This window comes from Glycine max, chromosome 12 (assembly GCF_000004515.6).
Source record: "Glycine max cultivar Williams 82 chromosome 12, Glycine_max_v4.0, whole genome shotgun sequence".
NCBI lineage: Eukaryota > Viridiplantae > Streptophyta > Magnoliopsida > Fabales > Fabaceae > Glycine > Glycine max.
The window spans coordinates 33,956,702-33,980,042 of record NC_038248.2 but is presented as its reverse complement, the minus strand read 5'-3'; the positions used below and the strand labels follow the sequence as shown (position 1 = coordinate 33,980,042).

The 23,341-nt window shown below is 33.1% G+C and overlaps 2 protein-coding genes and 1 long non-coding RNA gene across 5 annotated transcripts; 2 read left to right on the top strand and 1 right to left on the bottom strand.

Moving 5' to 3' along the window:
* Positions 1 to 786: 786 nt before the first annotated feature.
* LOC100810926 (serine hydroxymethyltransferase 7) lies at positions 787 to 5,492 on the bottom strand. Of its 3 annotated transcripts, XR_417222.4 has the most exons (6): positions 4,238 to 5,484; positions 3,060 to 3,465; positions 2,073 to 2,174; positions 1,356 to 1,967; positions 993 to 1,101; positions 787 to 889 (listed from the first exon to the last, which is right to left on the bottom strand). XR_417222.4 is itself a non-coding variant. In XM_003540114.5 (4 exons), exons 1-4 carry the CDS (start codon positions 5,195 to 5,197, stop codon positions 1,744 to 1,746), a joined length of 1,692 nt encoding a protein of 563 aa, XP_003540162.1. In that variant the 5' UTR covers positions 5,198 to 5,492; the 3' UTR covers positions 787 to 1,743. The 3 variants fall into 3 exon arrangements, 1 of the variants encoding a protein (XP_003540162.1); XR_005887416.1 differs by lacking the exon at positions 993 to 1,101; XM_003540114.5 differs by having other exon boundaries at positions 787 to 1,967; positions 4,238 to 5,492.
* Positions 5,493 to 11,110: 5,618 nt separating this feature from the next.
* On the top strand, positions 11,111 to 12,433 carry LOC121173124 (uncharacterized). The gene is made up of 3 exons (XR_005887414.1): positions 11,111 to 11,354; positions 11,743 to 12,214; positions 12,335 to 12,433. It is a non-coding gene; the product is annotated as an uncharacterized lncRNA (long non-coding RNA).
* A 2,437-nt stretch (positions 12,434 to 14,870) lies between these two features.
* LOC100810394 (uncharacterized) lies at positions 14,871 to 22,313 on the top strand. The gene is made up of 11 exons (XM_006592609.4): positions 14,871 to 15,449; positions 15,967 to 16,091; positions 17,071 to 17,515; positions 17,624 to 17,739; positions 17,993 to 18,776; positions 19,102 to 19,554; positions 19,819 to 20,007; positions 20,118 to 20,345; positions 20,926 to 21,262; positions 21,372 to 21,555; positions 21,660 to 22,313. The coding sequence occupies exons 1-11, from the start codon at positions 15,240 to 15,242 to the stop codon at positions 22,135 to 22,137; spliced, it is 3,549 nt and encodes a 1,182-aa protein (XP_006592672.1). The 5' UTR covers positions 14,871 to 15,239; the 3' UTR covers positions 22,138 to 22,313.
* The last annotated feature ends 1,028 nt before the right edge of the window (positions 22,314 to 23,341 follow it).

Sequence of the window (23,341 nt, the reverse complement as noted above, 5' to 3'; positions counted from 1 at the left end):
ATTTAAAACTGAAGTTTCACTTCAATAAAATTTTGAAACTTGAATTAACACAAATTTTGTTTATTAATTTAGTATATGATATACTTTGATACTAAAAAGGTAAAACAATAAAATATAATTTATTGTTAAGAATGATTTAAAATATAAAGCAAATCTTTGATGATAAAAATAACAAATAAAAATTATCTTAAGTGATATTTGTGAGTTCCAAGCTATAGATCACAAACTAATAAAATTTATGTTTGACACATTTAATAATTAAACCTAGATTTTGTTTGAGCTTGTAAGTTTAGGTAAACAAATATAGTTGGATAAGCATTCAATGAATCAAACTAAAATAATTCACAAATAACTCAACTCTAAATTGCATTGCTTCAATAGTAATACATGCATCTTTAAACAAACTGCATTGATTCATAAAAATTCTTTTAACTAAAATGTTTTTATTAAGAGAGTTAGATGCAATTATTGATTAAATAAACATTCAGGTTGTCCATTAAATAGAAAAAAATATAAGTGTTCTTGATGTATATGCAATACTTTATTTGAGAGTTAAATTAAAATGAAAGAAATAGCAACATTGATATTAAGGTCAGAAAGTTCTAACATATTATATTAGTCAAAATTCACAATAATTTTAAACTCGCCAGATAAAAATTAAAACCTACCTTTTTAGTAAGTCGTACGTGAATTTTAACCAATAATTGAAAAAAAACTAAATTGGATAATGTATTTTGGAAAGAGTAATAAAAAAATCTGTTGCATAACATATGCATATAATACCGATCACAAAATACGCGACCTTCTTACATTAGCAAGTGAGATAAAAGGTTTAATCCCCAAGATGATGCCACGATCCAAACCAAGCTTTAATGGTTTGAGAAGATATCTGCAAACCACAAAGCCGTGAGAGAAAGTGACGGTTTAATTCCCAAGATTACACTAGCATCAGGTAACGACTACTCAAATGGAAAGAGAGAAAAAAAAAAGACCTTGTGACTGCCCCTCAAATCTCAATTGACCTGCAACAATTTAATTCCCTTGCGCCGAGTACATCAAACAAACCGCACTGACAAAACTTGCGGATGAACTCAAGCGCTTCTGAAATAGTAGTATGTTTCATTCCCAACTCGCAAAGAATAATCAACCTTTCTTTTTGAGAAAAAAATTGTTTTGCAAAATAATACAAGGGTACAAAGCAATCACATATTTACCACATCAAACTATATATTTAACAATTAACACGGTAAGGTATCGAATATGATCCCAAAAAGGGGGAAAATATAGCAAAAAATAGGATTAATAACATAGCTTTCAGCATCAAACATCAGCTAAAAGAATTCAAAGTGCCTAACCTTTTTATCAGAGTAATTATTTTCTGCAGATTCACCAGAAGAATTCTGTACTCAGGTTGGTTGATCAAGAATCCCTGTTCCAACCCCTATAATGGCTTAACTTGATGCATTCCGCTGGGATGGTGCAGCCTCCAAGGTAGGAACAAGATACTTGATCACCAGACAAAACCTCAACAGCAGTACGGAAGTACCTACTTACATACTGTCTTGTACCAGATTGCAACTCACTGCAAGATGTGAAAATCTGACAACTGCATACAATGCAGAGAAGAGAGAAGCTCCACAAAATATAAGAACAAGATGTGCTTTTGTAAAAAGCGGGCACAACGACACACCATTGTCGCATATGTAAATAATCAATAATGGCAATTCACCGGCCACTTCATGTTCAAATGTCAAAACCCGGCATGGCAAACTGAGTTGCAAAAGCTTCAACCCGTGCCCGGAGCTCAACGACGTCTCTATTGCTCTCAAGTCCCTTCAATGTTGTCTTCTGCAATTTCCCATGCTCCCTCTGCAGTATGCTTGCAATTTGTGCAGCTCTAATGAGAAATTCAGCCATTGTCTCAAAATGAGCTTCCAGACATCCTCTTGACGTCATGGCAGGGGTACCTGAGTAACAAATACAGCATAAAAATCTGCCTCGTGAGAAAGTACAGCCAATAAAATATTCCTTCCAAGCATGCAAAGCAGAAAAGATAATAAACTATTACTCACCTACTCTTACACCTCCAGGAATTATAGTTCCATTGTCGCCAAAAATAGCAATTTTATTCAAAGTAATATGACATGTTTCACAGACCTTCTCATAAAATTTACCTACAAGCACAAAACAAAATGAAGCTAGTGTTAGAGACTGTTACCATATGCAAAAAAAAAAATCATTATTTGTTCAGCTTGAACAATAGGATTCAAGCATAAACTCGAAGCAAAAGTCTACCAGACAACCAGAACACCAACAATGTTCTACTGAAAATGAATATTCAGTAGTGAAGTGCCTAAAAGTGTTCAAAAAATAATAATAAAGATGACAATGCTAAGGTGTTTTACTAACATTTAAGAAAAGATATCCAGAACAAATGTATCGTGAAGTTTCAAGTTTCACCTACTGAGGAGAAATATAATGGGACTCACTTAAGTTGGTTTCAACACGTGAGAAAAACACCAGTGGAGGTACTTTTATGAAAAGTGGATCAAAATGTAAGATAATTCAATTAAAAAAGGGTAGGGAGCACCAACAAATATATTGAGAAATACCATGGGAAAAAAGGCATTGTATCAATTACCCAAAATTTGTTTGTTTTTTTTAGAGCCTAATGGTGTTGCTCAATCCATGTAGCAAACTTCTTCTGATGAGATAAGAATTGGTCATTATAATTGACTTTATATTAAATTCATATTTCATTGGCCACCTTGTCTCAATGAAGCACCTGCCCTGGTACACAGCAGGAAACACCTCGGACATTTTGGGGGCAAGCCCATTCCGGAAGCCACTACTTTCTATAAAAATCCGTATACCCATCTTGATATGCAAATGTGAAGACATAAAATGTCAAAGAATCTAAAGGTTTAGACTTAAAAAACAATGCAATGTGCAGCCAACATGCAAACTAGTTGAGTCTAATGGACACACAGACATTAAACAGATAAAAAAAAGAAGCAATTAGCAATATATCATTAAAATATGGCATGCTCATGATATACCTGTCAATCCCAGGGGCCTTAAATCCCAAAGTATTAGATGGTTGTCTGTACCCCCAGTTACTAGACGGCATTTTCTTCTCAGTAAAGCACATGCTAAAGCTTGAGCATTCTTCTTCACCTGCTGCATGTATGCCTTATACTCAGGAGTAGCGACTTGTTTTAAAGCTATAGCAAGTGCAGCAATGTGGTTATTGTGTGGCCCCCCTTGCATTGATGGAAAAACAGCAAAATTTATCTTTTCTTCAAAGTCATATTGATCACTTTCATGTCCCTGACTTAGAAGTATCCCTCTCTTCCTTGGCTTTGTACCCTTTCGATAAAAAATTATGCCTCCCCTTGGACCTCGAAGACTCTTGTGAGTTGTCGAAGTAACAATGTCACAATAATCAAAAGGATTCACACACTCCTGCAAAGACAACACCACCATACTATTAAAGAAAATAATGAGCATTTCTTCAAAATTGAAGACTAATTGATTATTGGATATTTTCCCAAGAGACAATAGTGGACTAATCCAGCCTGGTCTATAAATTCCAGACTATGGCCTTACATTTTAGTTTAAAAGTGCCAAAAGACACAATAGCATCCCTTGTCAAAAACTAAATAGAATTTTCAGTCCATGGTCCAAATCTCATATAAATCATAAAGGGACTCTGACTTCAATTCAAATTATAATCTCACTAAGATTTCTGTATTGGTGTAACTTAAAAGAAGAAAAATCAAAATACAATCAAATCAAATCTTAAGCAGAATCCCAAATAGCCATTCCAGGTATTAAAAGATAAAAAATAAAAAAAAAGCTAAGAGAGTTGTGACAAAAAAGTCCAAAACCAGCATTCTATGTCTTGTTCAGACAGTATAACAAAGTAAGAGAGCAATGACGGCAAGAACATCAAAGATGGGGTTTTCACCACTTTCACAAAATGAGCAACCATTGGAGGACAACAACGACCTTCTGTAGCTTACGGATAAATGGCAAAAGAATGATGTAAAATAAATGGAAACGAAAAACTGGCAACAGACATGACATAAGTAACTCATAAAAGTAATGTAATCCCGACGACCCATCAACAAACACGAACTGTAACTAAATTTTCACAAGCAACTATGAACAACAACATAATATGTATAAAAAATAAAGGTTTTGTAAAAAGTAGGAGGAGGAATATATTTCACACCTTGGCTGCAATTATGCCACTAATCTGTGCCATGTCACACAACAACACAGCTCCACACTTATCCGCAATGTGCCTAAACCTCGCATAATCCCACTCTCGAGGGTAGGAGCTCCCACCACAAATAAGTATCTTGGGGCGAAAATCAAGCGCCCTTTCCTCAAGCTTATCGTAATCAATATAACCCGTTTGAGGGTTCACCTTGTAGGGCAAGCTCTCAAAGAAAATGGAAGCCCCAGAAACTTTCTTCCCATTGGGAGTATAGTAACCGTGACTAGTGTTCCCTCCAGAAGGAGTATCCAACCCCATGATACGATCACCGGGCAGCAACAACCCCGTGTAAACAGCAAAATTAGCAGATGTGCACGAATATGGCTGCACGTTCACTCCCCAACACTTGGGGTCGAGACCGAACGCGTTCAAAGCACGTTCGCAACAGAGCGTTTCGATTTCGTCGATGTACTGGTTCCCGCCGTAGTAGCGCGCACCGGGCATTCCCTCAGAGTACTTGTTCGTCAAGTGGCTTCCCAACGCTTCCATCACGGCTCTGCACACGAAATTCTCGGAGGCTATGAGTTCAATCCCGCGAAATTGACGTTTCTTCTCTTTTTCCATTATCTCGTGGACGTCGGGGTCCGCGATGGAGAGGGGTTGGCAACCCCACGCGCGCACCGCTGCCTTACGCGCGTCGAGATCGGGCTCGACGGAAACCCTCTTGGCGGCGGAGGAGGAGGATGAGGAGTCGCAATCTCTTCGCCTCTTGAGGCACATTGAGTGGCCTAGAATGCGAAACTCCTCGACTTCTTTGTCCTCATCGTCGTCCGATTCAACATCTAAGTTGCCATTCTCCGTCTGCGGTTCCATGAGCTGCAGCGGCACCGGCGGGTCGGAGCGAGGAGGCGGCGAAGCGTGGGAGGAAGAAAATCCGAGGGACAAGTTAGACTGAGGGTGAGAGAGGTCCATGGAAGAAAAAGAAGAAGAAGATACTGAAACGATTCGATAGGTTAATTGATTAATCCTTACGAACGACAACGACGAAGACAAAGGGAGTAGTAGTAGCGGTAGTGGAATAGGGATTGTAAGGTGAAGGAAGAAGAGAAGGTCATTGAGATTGTGAAAACCCTAACCCTAATTTGGAATTGGGAATTGAGAAGAATGAAATGGGCGTGGGTTTGACGGAGGAAGGGGATGCACCTGGACGCTGCTGCTTTGGTTGTGAATGAGAAATCCTCTACTCCCCATTCTGTGTTGTCTCTTTTATTTATTTTAAAAATCTTTGGAAATCACAATCATATTCTTTAAACTAACCATATTTACAAGATTCTTCCCTAATTATTTCAAATTTTCAATCAATCCAGCCAACTTGATTGATGGAATTATAATTTCTTTTTTAATAACAACTCTTAAGTAATTGCTTATTAATGTACATTCTTTCTTTAGAATTCCTCGTGGAAATTAATTAAAATGTTATTATATGATTATATTCTCATTAAATATATGTATAAAAAATATATCCTCATTCAATATATATTATCACCCAATTAAAAATTATTATATATATTATATAAGATTTATAATATGTTGATTTATATATGTACAAATATTTTAATTGATTGATAATATAATTTTTATATTTATATTGCATAAAAATAAATTCTTAAATTTACCTTTCTTTTTTCTTATTCATTTACAATCATCCTTGTCCAACCAACATTGTCGCTAGGTATAATCTCTCTTATACCCCTAAGATAGAACAAAGCACACTCAAATTAAAATTAATATAAATGTTCATACAAAATAATATGACATTTTTAAAAAAATATAATAATACAACTTGTTAAATATATTAAATTGAGTATAATAAAACATCCAAGTGTGTGGATCTACTCACCTGAAATTATTACATCATAGAATTATTCCAACTTAACTAGAGGCTTCTATTCTAAGTCGGGGTATGCAAATACACTATCTAATCGAACAAAACTTTGTTACTCATAATAATTTTATTTGAATTGAGTTTAGTAGAAGATACTATAGCAAACATTAATGCACCAAATCACATGGCAAGTAAACAAAGGTTTTGTAAGGAAAGTTGTTATTCTCACTTTTGCTAGTCTCACTCTTAGGTGTTTTAAATTTTTGCTATTTCAAAAATATCCTTTTCATGAAAACATAATTTATTTAACAAAATACATGTTTCCATTGTTTAAGAGGAAAATGCCCAAAAATACACAAGGGGCGTACACGGTTGAGCCATTCAACTTCTCTACTCCTCGGATTAGACCTTGTAGGTATAGAGTCTCCAAAGTAAGGTTTTCACACGTGGGGGAATCTTTACTCTCCAAATCAAATTCCAGTCACCTTCAATTTTACAATCCTCATACTGCAAAGTTTTTTGCATAATCAAGTTGTATGCACTTTTGATAGAAAATCTACCATCTTTAGCTGCAACCCAAATTAATTTATCTTCTTCCAAATATGGATACACAGGGGTTCTAAAAATCGCTTGAGCATCATAATCATCGAGATTTTTATCAACCAATCTTGTATTTCAGCAACCTTGACTGGAATCATAAAGATCCACCACCATCAGATTTTCCAACCCTTCAAGCATAGGTGACCCAACATAAGCAACCCTCTCTTTCCTTACCCAATATGTTTTGTATCATAATTAATTAAAGAATAATTTAAAAACTATATTTTTACAATTAATAACAATTTTTTTCAAATAAAAAAATGAAAACACATTTTCTATTTTCGTCAAGTAACAAAATGTAAAAAATATACAACAAAAATATGTTTCCATTATATAACATAAACAATGGAAATACATTTTTATTGTGTATTTTTTTGCATCACTCTTACTAAACATAAACATATTTTCATTATGCAAAGAAGGATATTTTGGAAATAATTTTTAAAGCACATGGAGGTGTAAATAGAAAGTAAATAGCAAAAGTTGAAGTGAGAATAACAACTCCTTTTCTCTTGTGCCAGTCAGCCAAGGCCGACCAGTTAGGTGAGGCCTTATAGTAGGCAAAGATCCATTCTACCATGGCAATTGCTATTCTTATCCCAAAAATTGCTACTCTCACCCTCATATGGTTACATTTTTTTTTAATATTCCAAAATACCAGTCCAACGAAAATATGAATTTGGTGGGTAACTAATACAATGAATTCATATTTTTGTTATTTATATTTTTTAATTCACTCTTATATAACATAAACACATTTTTTATTTGTTAATGTTTGTGAAAAAATATTGTAATAAATTATAGACATTAGTTATTTGTTTAAACTAATAAAATTAATGATGATATAAGTTATCCTTTTTTAAATTAAAATTAAAATAATTAATATATAACTTACCTTTTTTAATACTAATAAGTATCATATAAATTTTTTTAAAATTAAAATTGAATTAGTGATAATAAAATTTACCATTTATAAAGGTAGTCGAATTAATTATGATATTAATGTGTATCATAATTAATTTGATTACAGTAAAAAAGATAATTTGTGTCATCATTAATTTAAAGGTTAATTAGAAAGATAATTTATATCACAACGAATTCTAGTACTATTAAAAAAAGATAACATTTGATATCATTATGATAATTGGTATAATAATTAATTAATTATTATTTAAATGATGAATTATATCATAATTAAATAATATATATATATATATATATATATATATATATATATATATATATATATATATATATCCATTTTACATCTAAACTTGTATACACAACAAAATTATGAATTTGTAACCTATCTAAACTTAGATACATATTAGAATCGTGATTATATTATGTATCTAGGTTTAGATACAAAGAAAAATTACAATTTTGTTAGATCTAAAAGTTAAAAATAAAAAATAAGGTGTGGGAAAAAACAAGAGAGGGGAAGGATGAGAGAAAGAGAATAGGGGTGTAGGAAAATAACAAGGGGCAATAGTGTTTTTTTGTTACAAATGGTGGTGAGAATAGCAATTCCCTTCCACCAATAACTTGACCCAACACTGTGCCGAGATTGAAGAATGCACCGGTCATTTTTTCTTTTACACCTCAGAGTGGAAAATCAAAAACATCCTTACGTATGACCTATACAAATTGTCAATGTGTATGACTCATAAATTGTTAAAAATATGTTTTACGAAATACTTTAAAATTAATGACTCATGCAGATCTCGAACATGTAACTTTCATGTTATTAGCATAACATTTCAATCAATTGAGCTAATAAATCAATTATGGTATAAAATAATTAATGTCACTATATACAATATTAAATTTTTAATGTATATTTAATATATATACGTTTATATAATAAATTTTGTAATTATTTTTGATTTAATAATTAATTTATTTATATATATAAGTTTACATAACATAATTATATTTTTAACACTCATTCAACGATGTGATGCACAAGCTTATGGTGAACTTAAGTTTATTAAACCTATAATTTTTATTTAAAATTTATATACTTAAAAAAGTATATTATTAGATCAACATTAATTATTTTATAATATAATTAACTTATTAATTTAGTTAATTAGAATGTCATAATGCGAAAATCATAAATTCAAGATTTGCATGCATCATTAATTTTAAATTATTTCATAAACATATTTTTAATAATTGGTATGAGTATACGTAAAGATAATGTTAGAATTATAAAAAAAAAAATATTGAGTGTAAAAGAAAAAATGACTGTTAGAAAATCCCTCAAATGCCTCTAGCAGTATAGTACATGTACCTAAGCCCGACACAAATTGAACCGTTACAAATGTAGATATAAAAAAAAATCACCTTTGCATTTTATCTCACTCGAAAAATAAAGATAATAATAATAAAAAAAAAAAGTCTCCAATGCTATAAATATGACTACGTTTACGTATCAATACACAATAAACTTAATTTACCTTGTAAAGACTAGAAAACTAGTTAATTAACTTACTAAAATCATTATTTACTTGTAAACTTACTACTTCTACTATAAGTTGAAACTATCATTTTATCTAATGCATATTTAGTAGATTTAATGCATTTTGCGTGAAGAAGATAATTCAATTGCAAAATAACCTTTTTTCTATATCATGAAATTGATTGGACGAAATAGAATATTAACTCCACTTGAACATTCTCTCGCAGCCAAGTATGCAAATCCCTTGTTAGTGATTGCCATTGTTCTTCATTATTATAATTTTTTTCTAATAAAATAAAAAACTGAGATCATGCATCAAATTTCAGGTCCACCATGCAAGCAACACCAAAAATTAATTTATTTTAATCATGAACTATTTGGAACATGTCTTAGAGTAAGTGGACATGTACGAGTCTACTACATTCGTATTTTCATGTCCGTGGTTTCACGTATGCGAACGCGAGGGCCACTAAACTTGTGGGCCCCACATTCAGCGGTTTTTATGGTTGAAATCAAGTTCCGACTCCAGCGTCTCTAGCGGCGCACGTGTATTTTGTGGCTCTTCACACGCTTGAGTTTTTCCCTTTTTGTCTTTTTATTTATTTAAAATGTGTTTGGTTTGTATTTTTATTTTCTGTTTTTATTTTTTAAAAACTGTTTTCATTTCTAAAAGATTAAAATTGAAAATAGGTTTAGTTTGACTTCTTGTTTTCTGTTTTCAGAAAATAAAAACACTGAAAATTTATAATATATTGACTTTTTGTTTTTTTTTTGTATTTTTAAATTTGTTTAAAATTATATTTCTTGTCATCGCATCTTCATTTTATCCAAAATGAAGTTCTTGTTTTGAACTGAAAACATTGAAAGTGTTTTCATTTTATTTTAAAAAATTTAACCAAATACATTTTCATCATAATTTTTTATTTTCAATGAAAATGAAAACAGTTAAACCAAACCCATTTTCATTTTATTCAAAATGAAGTTCTTATTTTAAACTGAAAACACTAAAAATGAAATTTTATTATTTTAATTTTCTGATTGTTTCCTGTTTTCATTGTTTTAAAAAATTTAACTAAATACTTTTTCATCATCATTTTTTATTTTCAATGAAAATGATAGGGTCAAACCAAACACCTCCTTATTTGTTTCCTTTTTAATTTTCTATCCGAAAGAGCAACGTTCTGGTACTTACCACATCACCGTAACCTTGTGCATCAGATCGTTGAACGAGTGCCACGCAATCCAACCTCGTCGAATGTCGTAGCGCATTCACGAAGCCTGACGTAATAATAGCGAAAGAGGGGAAGTACGAGTTGATTTAGGTTTATAATATTTGGATTCCCAGGTTTACCCTTACTTTTTATGTGGGCCATACAAGCTGCATTTTCAATGGAAAAACCGGGAAGTCATCACAAACCTAACTATGTAGGGGCGAGGGAGTATATGTATTCTAAGGCTATGATAAAGTTTGGGAAAGGGAGAAAAGGGAGAAGGATGTGTTGTTTTCATGTTGAATAAAAAATGGTTAAACTATTGCTTGCTTCATATACTTATTTTCTTTTTAAGTTTTACTTCCTATGCTTAAAAACTACCTTTTAGTCCTAGAAAGTAGACACACAATTAATTATTGTGTGTTTTGCTGATACTTTTTATCCATCTCTCACCTTTTCAATGACAATTTAGAACATATATTAATTTGTATAATTATACTCTTTTTTTATTTTTATTTGAAATAATTCCTTAATGTCTTTCTATTCGTTCTCTAAAATAATTAAAATAATCAAAAGATAACTTGTTTATTAATTTTTTTTATTAGAGGTTAGTGAAAAGAAAGATTTTCTTTTTTTTATTCGATTTTAGAATTAAAAAATTTTGCAAAACATTTTAAATTGTATAATAAATTATCACTTAAAAACTGTGGAAGAAGTGATAGAGGTTAAGTGATGAGGTTCATCAAAGAGTTGAAGCTATTCCGCACACTTGAATATACATACATACTCAACCCACGGCTACGTATAGCTACACCAAATTGGATTATCATGTGCTAGGCGTGAGGAACAAATTTTCACATAGTAACATTGGTTAGGATTGTAGGATACATGCATGATCCAGAAATCAAATATTGTGTTTCCAGAGGGAATTCGTGGTCACAAGCAATAGGAATTTGCCCACCTTTAAGGGTAAATCCTGTGCTAAAAATAATAACAGCATTTAAAAACTCATGATTAAGGAATTAAAACAGAAATTACTTAATGAAAAGGCAAAGCATTTAATAGCTTGAAGAATTCCAAAAGCATGTATTTCCTCACAATTATTAGAGATTCAAATTCCAATTCCAAGTTCATACAATTGGGGACCCAAAATGACTGGAAAACAAAACTATCTCAATTTTCTTATGTTTGGCAAATTGTGTTTTCTGTTTTATTACAATTTTGGTTACTTTAGGTTAATACTTCAAAGCAATTCTTATCTCTTCCCCACTGACACTGTCCTTTGTTATTTCATTAGTGACAAATCCCATCATTGAGAAATTAATTTCCAAGTTGACTCTGTTTTGATTTCTTACAGATAATAACATGCAGTTAAGGTTAGCAACATATCACTAGTTACTTCCAAGAAGGACAATGAAAAATTCTTTTCATTCTCAGGTGATATTTCGATATATTGAGATGCAAAGGTCAGAGCACTTGTAATGTTTTATCCATTTCTTATGATTGTTATTGTTTAAACTTTTACACTGAATGTCTGCCCCTAATATTTGGTTTTTAATTTTTACTTTTGTAAGTGTTATATTACATTTTATAATACTGAGATAAACTGCACTGATGTACATGTGTTTTATTAATCATATTCATTCAATCATTGAAACTGATAAAATAGCATGAAAAGAAGAAATAGATACTTTTAGTTGATTTTGTTTTTTAAATCATGTGCTTAATCTTCGTGCTTTTAATATAGATTTCCAAGATATATGTGACCAATACCATTACACCTATGGAGAAGTATCAGCTGCCCCATGAAAACTCTTCCCTCAAGTTTGGTAAGTACTTATTAATTTAAATGATGTGTTATAAATTTGTTCGTGCAATTGAGATCATTATGTACCGCTGTATTGCTAATAGTACATTTACCATTTGCCAATTCCTATCCTGTTTTGTAGTTTGGTGATATTTTCTCAAATCATCAAGCGGGTTCAAAATATGATATAAAAAAAAGTACATTTATCATTTTACTGTTTTAATATTTTAAACATTTGTTAACTTTTTTCTTATAACTGCAACTTTTATATAAAGTTTTAAAATTTATTTAGGCTACTCGGTGCTTATTATTACTTATATTTATTTTATTATGAACTAAAAAAAAAATCAAATTGGGCGCGTGTTAATCAAAATATGCTAATTAATTAATTAGTTTCACTCTTCATTGAAGATGGGCTATTATTTCAATTATTATATTTACTACATTAGGTTTTTTAATTAATTTAGCAAATTAAACACGCGCCTACCAAATAATCAAACCTTGAATTATCGTATCTTTTTTTTCTTAAAGAAATTCTCGTATCTTCTAATATAATTATTTGATAATAATAGTATAGGATTCAAATAAGAGCTGCAAGCACATGTCTCTGAAAAAAAATAAAAATAAAAAAGCACACCGCATTTGAATATCGCCTATTGGTGTTGGTATATGTTACATTAATAAAGCCTTCTTTATGAATAACACAAGGGGGAAAGAGTAAATTATAGGCGTAAAAGAATAGGTAATGAAGATCGTGTAGGAAAATTTACAAAAACTCACACCTTACCAACTCAGGTATATCCTTTGACAATTCACTATATGTTCACTTACAAAACCCTTCGTTTTTTTTATATATATATCCGATGCACGCATGATGTATATTCTGATTGATTTTAGACTGGAGTTTGTAAATGGAATTACCTTTGAACCCAAGCAAAGAATACGCTACTTCAGAACTAATTAACCATTCAACAAAATATCTATATACGGTTTCAATAATGCATATAAAATATCGCGACCTTTAAAAACGTAAAATCGAAATCAATAAACAGCAAAAATGTGGTAATGTAAAATTACAAATCAAGATATTCGCTACTTGTTCCTTTCATTTGATACCTAGCCTTGTTTAAAAGGCATGAACCTTTTTAATATAACCACAAACACGCACAATAATTTTTTATGTAACTATTTAAGATAAAACAAAGTAGATCAAGTTAAAGGAACTTATATATTATTAATAAGCACTTTTATTATTTATTTATATTTCAATTTATTTGTTTTAGCGGGTATGTTTCTTACATATACATGTAAGAAAAGTAACCTAACCCTGCAGCTTTATCATGAATGGTTTTTTCTTTCTTTCTTTCTTTAAAGTTGAACATTAATCCATACTTACTCAAAAGGCATATAGACCATGATTTGTTCCAAGCACCCTTATCTCTGTAGCATTGTTTCAATTATTATGTGAGATGGTCACATGGGTTCATGCTGATAAGACCTTTACATATGAGAATGAATATCGATTTGATCAATTTGTTACTTGCTAGTTAGCGCAAAGCTAGCGATAAAATTGAATTGTGATTCAATCATTTTTTTGAATTGAATCCTTTGTCAACTTTATTTGATTGTTTTTTACACGCTGCATCGCCGTTTGATCGTTTTCTACCGACCATATACCAAAGAACTCAGGAGAAAGGAAAACATGAATTATAAAGGATGTGTTTGATTTGTATTTTTATTTTTTGTTTTTATTTTTTGAAAACTGTTTTTATTTTTAAAAAATTAAAATTTTAAAAATATGTTTGGTTTGATTTTTTGTTTTATGTTTTCATGAAATAAAAATACTGAAAAATTTATGATATATTGATTTCTTGTCTTTTTGTATTTTTAGATTTGCTTAAAATTACATTCATTGTCACCTTAATTTCATTTTACCTAAAATAAGATTTTTGTTCTCAACTGAAAACACTGAATATTTTCATTTTCTGATTGTTTTCTATTTTCATTTTCACTGAAAATATTTTCAGAAATCCAACCAAACACATTTTCATCACAATTTTCTGTTTTTAATGAAAATGAAAATAGAAAAAAACAAAACCAAACACCCCAAATATAAACATCGATTACACATGAAGGCAAACCTTTAGTAGTACACAATGTGAAATATAAGTATTTGATATTGACTAATTACAATATGAGACATATTTTGCGTGTTAAGCATAATAATAAACTATAAACTGTTGAGTATTTAATTATTAGAAAACACAAATTCTTCTTAATCAAGCGTTGGAATTTTGGGCTTGAGAAAAGGAAATATACCTGCCAATAATAAAGAAAAGAAAGAAAAAACGGATTCTCCAATCCAATGCGTATAAAAACGACGAATCAATCAATAATAGAAGAAAAGAATAGAAACAGAACTTGGAGTAAAAGTAAATGTGATTCTAAGTTAAAAGGAAAAATGGAAAATAAAAATGTCAAATCGATAAGGTAGTAGATAGAGATGGGCCCCGGAGCGGTAATGTGGTCAAAAATGGTAGGGACGGGGGCATTAATGTAAAAAACAACAAAAAAGGAGAGTGCCGTTGCGATGGCTATGGTGACGTGGCTAATACCCTCCCTAATCCTCTTTGATTAAAGTGTTAAACAAGAACACTCCAAATAAACCCATTCCATTATAAACCCAAACACGCCCTTCACATTGCCATTTCTGAGGAACACACACTCTCTCTCTAAAAAAACTCAAAAATAAAACGAAGCTCTCGAAACTGAGTCCACTCGTCGCGACGTTGCCTTTTTGAATCGTTTCGAATTTCACTTTTTCGTTTCCCTTCGTTGTTTGTATATATATCACCAATCACCGGTCACCGTTCATCGATCATCGATCATCGATCGTCGATTATTATTGTTATTGTTATTATTTTGGTGGTTGCGATTCTATTGTGTTCTGTGTGTGTGGTTTGTACTGTACGACGTCGTTGGAGCGATTTCATCGCCGTCGCGCTGGTACGGAGAGGTTGTTTGCTACGTTGCGGTGTTGTTGAAGGATGGCGGTCGGAGTGGAGTTGCCGGAGGGGAGAAGCGGCGGTGGCGGCGGAATTGTGATGGAGTTTCCGGCCGGTGATGAGGAATCGTTCTCGTCGCCAACGAGGTTGCCGAAGAGGCTCCGGCGACGGCTTCGTGACGCGGAGTGCAAGTCTCCGAGCACGGTGGAGGAAATCGAAGCGAAACTCCACAACGCTGATCTTCGCAGACAGGTGTCCCTACGATTTTCCGTTCTAAAACAGTGTGTTTGTTTGGTTGGTGAGAAAGTTTATGGTCTTCAAATTGATTGATTATAGAAACGCTTTTCACTTTTTTCCGCTTGGTTTGTTTATTTTTTTGCCCCTTGCTTCGAATTAACCACGTGTATTTAGTTATTATTAATTAATTAATTAATTTGTGTTAAACCTGATGTTCTGGAAGAAAAACAAGTGCTTATGGAAAGAATTTATGTGGTTCCTTTGCTACTTCTCTATTGGTTAATTATTGTGGTGAATCTATTTCTTCGTTTTCTTGCTTGCTTTATCTTCAAGGTTGTTTCTATGTTAGGTGGGATAGGAGAGGCTTCTTCCTCTTTTCTATTCCAATTATGATTTGCACTCTTTGGTGATGGTGCTTTTTTCAAATTTCATATGGTTCTCTTTTTCTGAAAACTTGTTTTTGTTAGTATTAGTACTCTAAATGTTCTTATTTTATGGTGCTCTCTACTTATCGCTCCTCTCTTCCATGCAGAAATACTATGAGAAACTCTCAAACAAGGCACGTGCTAAGCCAAGAAGCCCCTCAAGGTGTTCATCTCAGGAGGAAGATCTTGGTCAGAGACTAGAAGCAAAACTGCAGGCTGCTGAACAGAAGAGGTGGGTTTTCCCAAGGTTTTGAATACTTTGGTTTTCCCAAGGCTGTCTTGTAATGTTGTTTTTGTATGCTCATGTACAATTACTGTTGTTGTTGCCAACGGCCAGTGTGTTTTTATTGTTTCATTCAGTAAAACCACTTGGCTTAAAAATTTAATTTTCACGATCATTTATGAGCTATTAAAAGCAACATTTGGAGTAATTTGCTCTTGTGAATTTTAAGTTTAAACTGTGAGAGGTAGCATTTTTCTGTATTTTTTAAAAAATTTCAGGATCTTCTCTCCCTAGTTTCTAGAAAAAGCACTTTAACTGATTTTTTTTTGGCTTTTCTTTTCTAAAAAAAACTCATCCAAATATCCTCTTTTGGATATATATTTTAATAAAAAGACTTGTTTCTATGAAAAATCTTATACAAATGGACCTAATTTCAATCACAAAATGGTTATTTTGGTGTCTTTGTTGGAATTGGATTGCCAGTCCTAGTTGCTTTTGTTGTTTTTTATGAATTAGTTTATTTGGAAATATTAAGTAGTTCATTTACTTATCAAGCCTGTATAGCTGTATTATTTATATTATATCCTTATATTGGGGAACTTTGTATAATTTATAAATTTGATTATAATATAGTTAAACATCTTGATCTTTCTTTCTGATATTTTGACTGTTTCATCTGTCCCATCTCCTTCTCTACAATCTTATTTCTGGAATTTAATGGTCATTTTGATTGATAAATAAGAATCTAATTAAAAAATATTTATCTTGTGTTCAGAAAAAGTTAAATATTTAACATAATCTCATCTAACACCTAATTCTTATGCTTTAGCTGTTCCATTGATAGTTGAAAGTTTGTTTCTTAATTCTGAAAGAAGGCTTCCACCCTTTAACTATTTAACATGATTTTAGCAACTGGCCCCTAATGATTTCTTTTCAATTTATTTGACGTGCTTTATTAACTGTACATAATTTACTGCCTTTCTGACAGGTTGAGCATCTTGACTAAGGCCCAGATGCGTTTAGCAAGACTGGATGAATTGCGTCAAGCAGCAAAAACTGGAGTTGAAATGCGCTATGAGAATGAACGCATGAGGCTTGGAACAAAAGTTGAATCGCGTGTTCAGCAGGCAGAGGCTAATAGGATGCTTATTCTCAAGGCTCTCAGGCAAAGAAGGGCTTCTCATAGAGAAAGGTCGTCTCAGACATTGATGAGAAGGATGGCTCGAGAAAACAAATATAAAGAGTGTGTACGTGCTGCAATTCACCAAAAACGAACTGCTGCTGAAACGAAACGACTTGGGTTGCTGGAAGCTGAGAAGAATAGGGCACATGCTCGAGTCTCGCAGGTGATACATGTGGCAAAGTCTGTATCTCACCAGCGTGAGATTGAAAGAAGGAAAAAGAAGGATGAGTTGGAAGATCGATTGCAGAGGGTATGGTGTTAGCTTGAAGCTGTTTTTTTTTTGGGGGGGGGGGGGGGGAGGAGTTCTGGTGGCCCTTAATGGCACTTGTTTATAACTCTCTGAATTTATATTGGTTAGGCAAGACGACAAAGAGCTGAATATCTCAGGCAGAGGGGAAGATTGCGTGGCTATGCCCAAGAGAATCGGAATTGGATGCCAAAGCAAGCAGAATATCTTTCCAGAAATCTAGCAAGGTTTATTTGCATTTAAATATTGATATATATTTGTTAGGTCATGTAGAAAGCTTTGCTAATTTCATTGCTTTACTTAGTTGTTATTTTGAACTGGAGGTGGAGGTCTAAACTAAGCTATAAATTTAGTATTTGAAGTTTTGTTCCTCTGTCATACACGCCTTAAAACTGAAATACAATGGATGTATTAGAATTGTTTTTTGCTAGATATTACTATAAAAGGGAATTCTCCTCTTACTTTATTTTGTTCTTGAAGGTGCTGGAGGCGATTCCTAAGGCAAAAGAGAACAACATTTACCTTGACAAAAGCATATGATGTGTTGGGGATCAATGAGAAATCTGTCAAGTCAATGCCGTTTGAACAGCTTGCCCTTCTGATTGAATCGGTTTCTACTCTTCAGACTGTGAAAACTTTACTTGACCGGTTTGAGAGCCGCCTTAAAGTGTCTACAGCAGTGGCTCCTGCCAAGAATTTGTCTAGCTTGGATAACATTGATCACCTTCTTAAACGGGTTGCCTCCCCCAAGAAAAGGGCTACTCCCAGGAGTTCTGTGAGAAGCAGGCAGTCAAAGAAAGTAGATTCAATCAGGGAGTCAAACAATAGCTTAGCTAGGTTATCAAGGTATCCTGTGAGAGTTGTTCTTTGTGCTTATATGATATTGGGTCATCCAGATGCTGTTTTCAGTGGAATGGGTGAATGTGAGATTACTCTAGCCAAATCTGCACAAGAGTTTGTCCAAATGTTTGAGCTGTTGGTAAAGATTATACTAGATGGGCCAATACGAAGTTTTGATGAAGAGTCTGTCTCAGCATCCATGAAGTGTTGTACTTTCAGATCTCAGCTTGCTGCTTTTGATAAAGCTTGGTGCTCATACTTGAATTGTTTTGTGGTATGGAAGGTTAAGGATGCTCGATTACTGGAGGAAGATTTGGTTAGAGCAGCTTGCCAGCTTGAAGCTTCTATGATTCAAACCTGCAAGTTAACTCCAGAAGGAGCTGGTGGTAAGCTTAGTCATGATATGAAAGCTATTCAGCGTCAGGTAATTTTTCACATCAATAGCTGAGTTTTCTTCATGAACGATAACCGTTGTTGATGAGCATTTTTTATAATATCATGGAACATTAATGACTTAAAAAAAAACTCTGGCATATTGAAGATTTTCATATATGTACGAATTCTTCTTCTTTTATTTATTGGGTAAATTTTTCACTTGTTTCCTCTTCTTAAACAATGTTTCATGCTCATTGACTTAAGACTATAACTACATTCAAACTTACAGTTATAGGTGTTTCCACCCTTGACTGCTTTCTTATTGTTGCAGCAAAGTGTGCTTTGGCCTTATTTTCTTTTTGCATTTAATGCAGGTCTCTGAGGATCAAAAACTTTTGAGAGAAAAGGTGCAGCACCTGAGTGGAGATGCTGGAATTGAGCGTATGGAATCTGCATTATCTGAAACAAGATCTAGATACTTTGTAGTGAAGGATGACGGAAGTCCAGTGAGGTCTCCAATGATTCCATCTATGCCCACAAGCCCAACTTCGCTTTCTACTGCTGCCAGCTCAAGTGAAAGAAATATTTCTAATGAGAGTAATCATAGGTCAAGCCGAGTAGTTCGCTCCCTCTTTAAGGAAACAAATACTTCCCCTGGAGAGTCTAGCTTCTCTGAACCCAGAACCAGTTCAGATAGTCAGCTTGGCACATCCTCTGAGAAGTTGCTAGCAGAGAATGAGGTTCTCGTAAATGAATTTCTTCACAAGCATCACCATAGTGTAGCTGATGGCTTTGATGTCTCTAATCACGTTCAAAACAGCGTTGAGGTTAGTTCATATTTGTATAAATGTTAGCATTGAATTAATGGCTGATTTTGGATGAAGCTTTTGTTTAAGGCTCTTTCTCTGGCCTTTGATGTTGATCTGCTCATGTTATCCCACCAACTATGAAATGTATGCCTAATCTAGAATCTTTTGGAATTATTTCCAATATTAGTATACAAAGCAGTATATAATTTTAAATTTACTGACAGCTGGTGACATGCTATTTTTAGTTCTGACTTCTGATTCACCCATCTTTTTATGTTGCAGGGGAAAATAAAGCAGACAATCGAGAAGGCCTTTTGGGATGGTATCATGGAATCTGTGGAGGGGGACCAGCCCAACTATGACTGGATTGTTCAACTTATGGGGGAGGTTAGGGATGAAATTTGTGAGATGGCTCCAAAAAGCTGGAAGGAGGATATTTTTGCTGCCATCGATTTAGAAATTCTTTCACAGGTAGTTACTATATTCTCTTCTTGTAACCTGTGATGGCTATTAGATGCATCATTGGCATATGCATGAGCATGACAATATTTTCTCCTCTAACATCTTCTGCATACTTGAAGGTGCTGAAATCAGGTAACCTGGGCATTGATTACCTTGCAAAAATTCTCGACTTTTCACTCGTCAGTTTGCAGAAGCTCTCAGCTCCAGCGAATGAGGAGATGATGAAGGCCGCACACAAGAAATTATTTCATGAATTGAGTGAAATATGTCAATCAAGGGATGAGTCAAACAATTCATGTGTTGTAGCCTTGGTGAAGGGCTTGCAATTTGTCTTTGGACAGATTCAGGTCTGTTTGCTTACCTTTCCTTCATTGTGCTCTTAATTTTATCTGTAATTAAAATTTACTTGATCATTACAATAATGGTGTTTGTTTTTTCCTTTTGCTTATTAATTATGAATTATGGATGCTTCTCTGGAAGCACTTAAGTACAACTGCCTTCAACTGTAATTAAATTTTACTTGATCAATATGTTCATGGTTTTTCCTTTTGCTTTATTTATTACAAATTATGGATGCTTCTGATGTAATAAATTCTCTGAAAGCACTTGAGTACCACTGCTCTCAATTTTAGTTGTTAGTTAGGTGTAATGCATTGAATAGCTTGAGATGTTTTGTGATTGGTTAGCCATGAAATTAAGCACAATCTTTCTGTCTGTATTACTTTGTCTGTGCTTTGTTGTAGATCTTTTTGTGATCTGTAAGCACAAAACCTTATTTTGAGGATACTTTCCATTAAACATGCCACATTTGGATCTTGTTGTGGACTTTATTTAGAAGATAGTGCTTCTGCTTGGACATTTTCTAGCCTGTAAATGTCTGTCTTACTTTGTTTTTATATTTTGTGACATGTAAAATTCTTATGACAGATTCTTAAGAAAGAGATAAGCAAAGCACGAATAAGATTAATGGAGTCTTTGGTGAAGGGGTCTGCTGGTCTGGACTACCTTAGGAATGCCTTTGCTAACAAATATGGATCTCCATCTGATGCCAATACCTCTCTGCCTTCAACACTGAGATGGATTTCATCTGTTTGGAATTGCAAAGGTCAGGAATGGGAAGAGCATGTGAGTTCCTCATCAGGATTGGCTTCTAATTCATCCCAAGAATGGCTTCCTACAACTACTCTCAGAACTGGGGGAAGTATTCTGCTCAAAACAACTGGCAGTCCGATGGCCTTTTCTCCTGATGGCGCAAATGCTAAAGGTTCCAAGTTGAAAAACTTTAATTCCCTATTCTTCAATTTTCTTTAAAGAAGACTGTTTCATCTATTTAAGCAAACACTTTAATACCTACTTGTATGTTTTTTGATCAGGTGATCAGCTGCCAGAATGCAGGGGAGAACAACTTGATCTAGGTGTGAGGCTTGGTTTGCTGAAATTAGTAAGTGGAACATCTGGTTTGACACAAGATGATCTCCCAGAAACTTTATCCCTTAACTTCTCGAGGCTGAGGTCTGTTCAGGCTCAAATTCAGAAGATTATTGTGATTTCTACAAGGTAAAATAGCATCTTAATTGAATAATTTATGCTGGTGATGGTACTGTATCAATCATGTATAAATCGCTATTTTACTAATATTATCTCTATTTTGGGAATGGCAGCATTCTTATTCACCGTCAGGTTCTCTTGAGTGAAAAGGCAGTAGCTAGCCCTGCAGATATGGAAAACTTAGTGTCTAAGTGTGCAGCACAACTATTGGATCTCCTAGACCGTGTTGAAGATGCTGATATTGAAGACATTGTAGAAGTGATCTGCAATTTGCCCACAGTTGACGGTGAAGATACAGGGAAACTTGAGTCAAGGAAGGTAGTTGCTGCTAGGATGCTAGGAAAGAGCTTACAAGCTGGGGATGCTGTTTTCGAGAGGGTGTATAATGCTGTCTATTCAGCTTTGCGCGGTGTTGTGCTTGGTGGAAGTGGGATCCATGGGAGGAAATTAGCAGAAATGGCTCTCATGAAAGTTGGGGCTGGTATTCTGACTGATAAGGTAGTGGAAATTGCTGGTGTTTTGATTTTGGCAGCCACTATTTCAGTTAGTGTTCATGGGCCTTGGTATAAACACTTGACTGATAACATGTGATATTTGGTGGTAAGTGCATGCATAATAATATAATAAAAAAGACACATTTGTACATAGGAGCGTGTAAAATTGTAAGCTGTGTATCTTAGGTTTGTAGAGAAGTGACATTATTTGTAGAATTCTTTTGATGTAACAAACAGAAATGTATATAGGTATCTAAACTTTTTAACATTGAATTGCTAATGTATGATTGGATCTTGAACTTTTCATTTTGAATCTTATTATCAGTAGTTCAAAATATTTTCTGCACAAGTTTCAGATGGTCGGCAGTAACGTGAAATTATAATCATTTTTAAATTTTGCAATTTGACTATTTTTCCCTGTTGTGTATAAACTGTAAAACTTGCGATAACCTTTAATCATTTTATGAAGTTAACTACCATTTCTCATACTTCAATTATTATATGTTAATTATTACTTGGCAATATTTCATAAGACAAAGTAGAAATAGTGACACACAACACCATACTCTATTATTTATCCCTTCGATAGGGATGTACGAAAAAATCGAATTGGTTTCGAATCGTTTTTAATCAGTTCTAATTGTCAAATTGATATAAAAAATTGGTTCAAAATGAGCTGGTTTTAGAAAATCTGTTTTAAATCAGTTTTAAATTGGTTCTAAAAAATAAATTGGTTCTGAATTATTTTTTCAAATAAAACTAATTTGATTTAGGTAAAAATCAATTTGGTTAACCGGAATCGATTTTATAAAAATAATTGGATTAATTGAATTGCTTTTGTAAACAGTGTAATTATTTTTTTCAAACCAATTTGATTCAATTTCAGTTTGGTTAGGTTTGAACTTAACCATTTTGTTTTTTGCACACTCCTGTCCTTGGATGCTTCATCACATTGAACACAAGGCATTCTTGTTGCTAAATTTATTCTTTTTTTAAAACTTTTACACCATAATTAAAACTTTTGACTCTCCAATAAGATATCAAAATATTCTCATAAACTTCATTCTTTTAGGTCAGCTATAAAACTAAAATAAAAAATAAATCCTATGCACAACACAAAATCCTATATTTCTTTTGTATTATATTAATTACATAAAAATGAATTTGATTTCTAATTGAATATGTTTGTTGTTTTGAGAACCACTTGAATCATTACTAAAGTACTTGATTCAATGTTTTATACGAGATTTAGTTCTTCTTAAAGTTCTTTGCATCTTCCCTAAAGAATATAATCTATGACT

Bases quoted from the DNA above. Each gene is read 5' to 3' on its own strand.
- LOC100810926 (XM_003540114.5), bottom strand. From the start codon at position 5,197: ATGGACCTCTCTCACCCTCAGTCTAACTTGTCCCTCGGATTTTCTTCC. The intron at 3,466-4,237 runs GTGTGAAATATA...TTGTCTTTGCAG, and splicing joins GTGGCATAATTGCAGCCAAG to GAGTGTGTGAATCCTTTTGA. The intron at 2,175-3,059 runs GTATATCATGAG...TTGTGCTTGTAG, and splicing joins AAGGCCCCTGGGATTGACAG to GTAAATTTTATGAGAAGGTC.
- LOC100810394 (XM_006592609.4), top strand. From the start codon at position 15,240: ATGGCGGTCGGAGTGGAGTTGCCGGAGGGGAGAAGCGGCGGTGGCGGC. The intron at 16,092-17,070 runs GTGGGTTTTCCC...CCTTTCTGACAG, and splicing joins CAGGCTGCTGAACAGAAGAG to GTTGAGCATCTTGACTAAGG. The intron at 17,740-17,992 runs GTTTATTTGCAT...TTGTTCTTGAAG, and splicing joins CTTTCCAGAAATCTAGCAAG to GTGCTGGAGGCGATTCCTAA.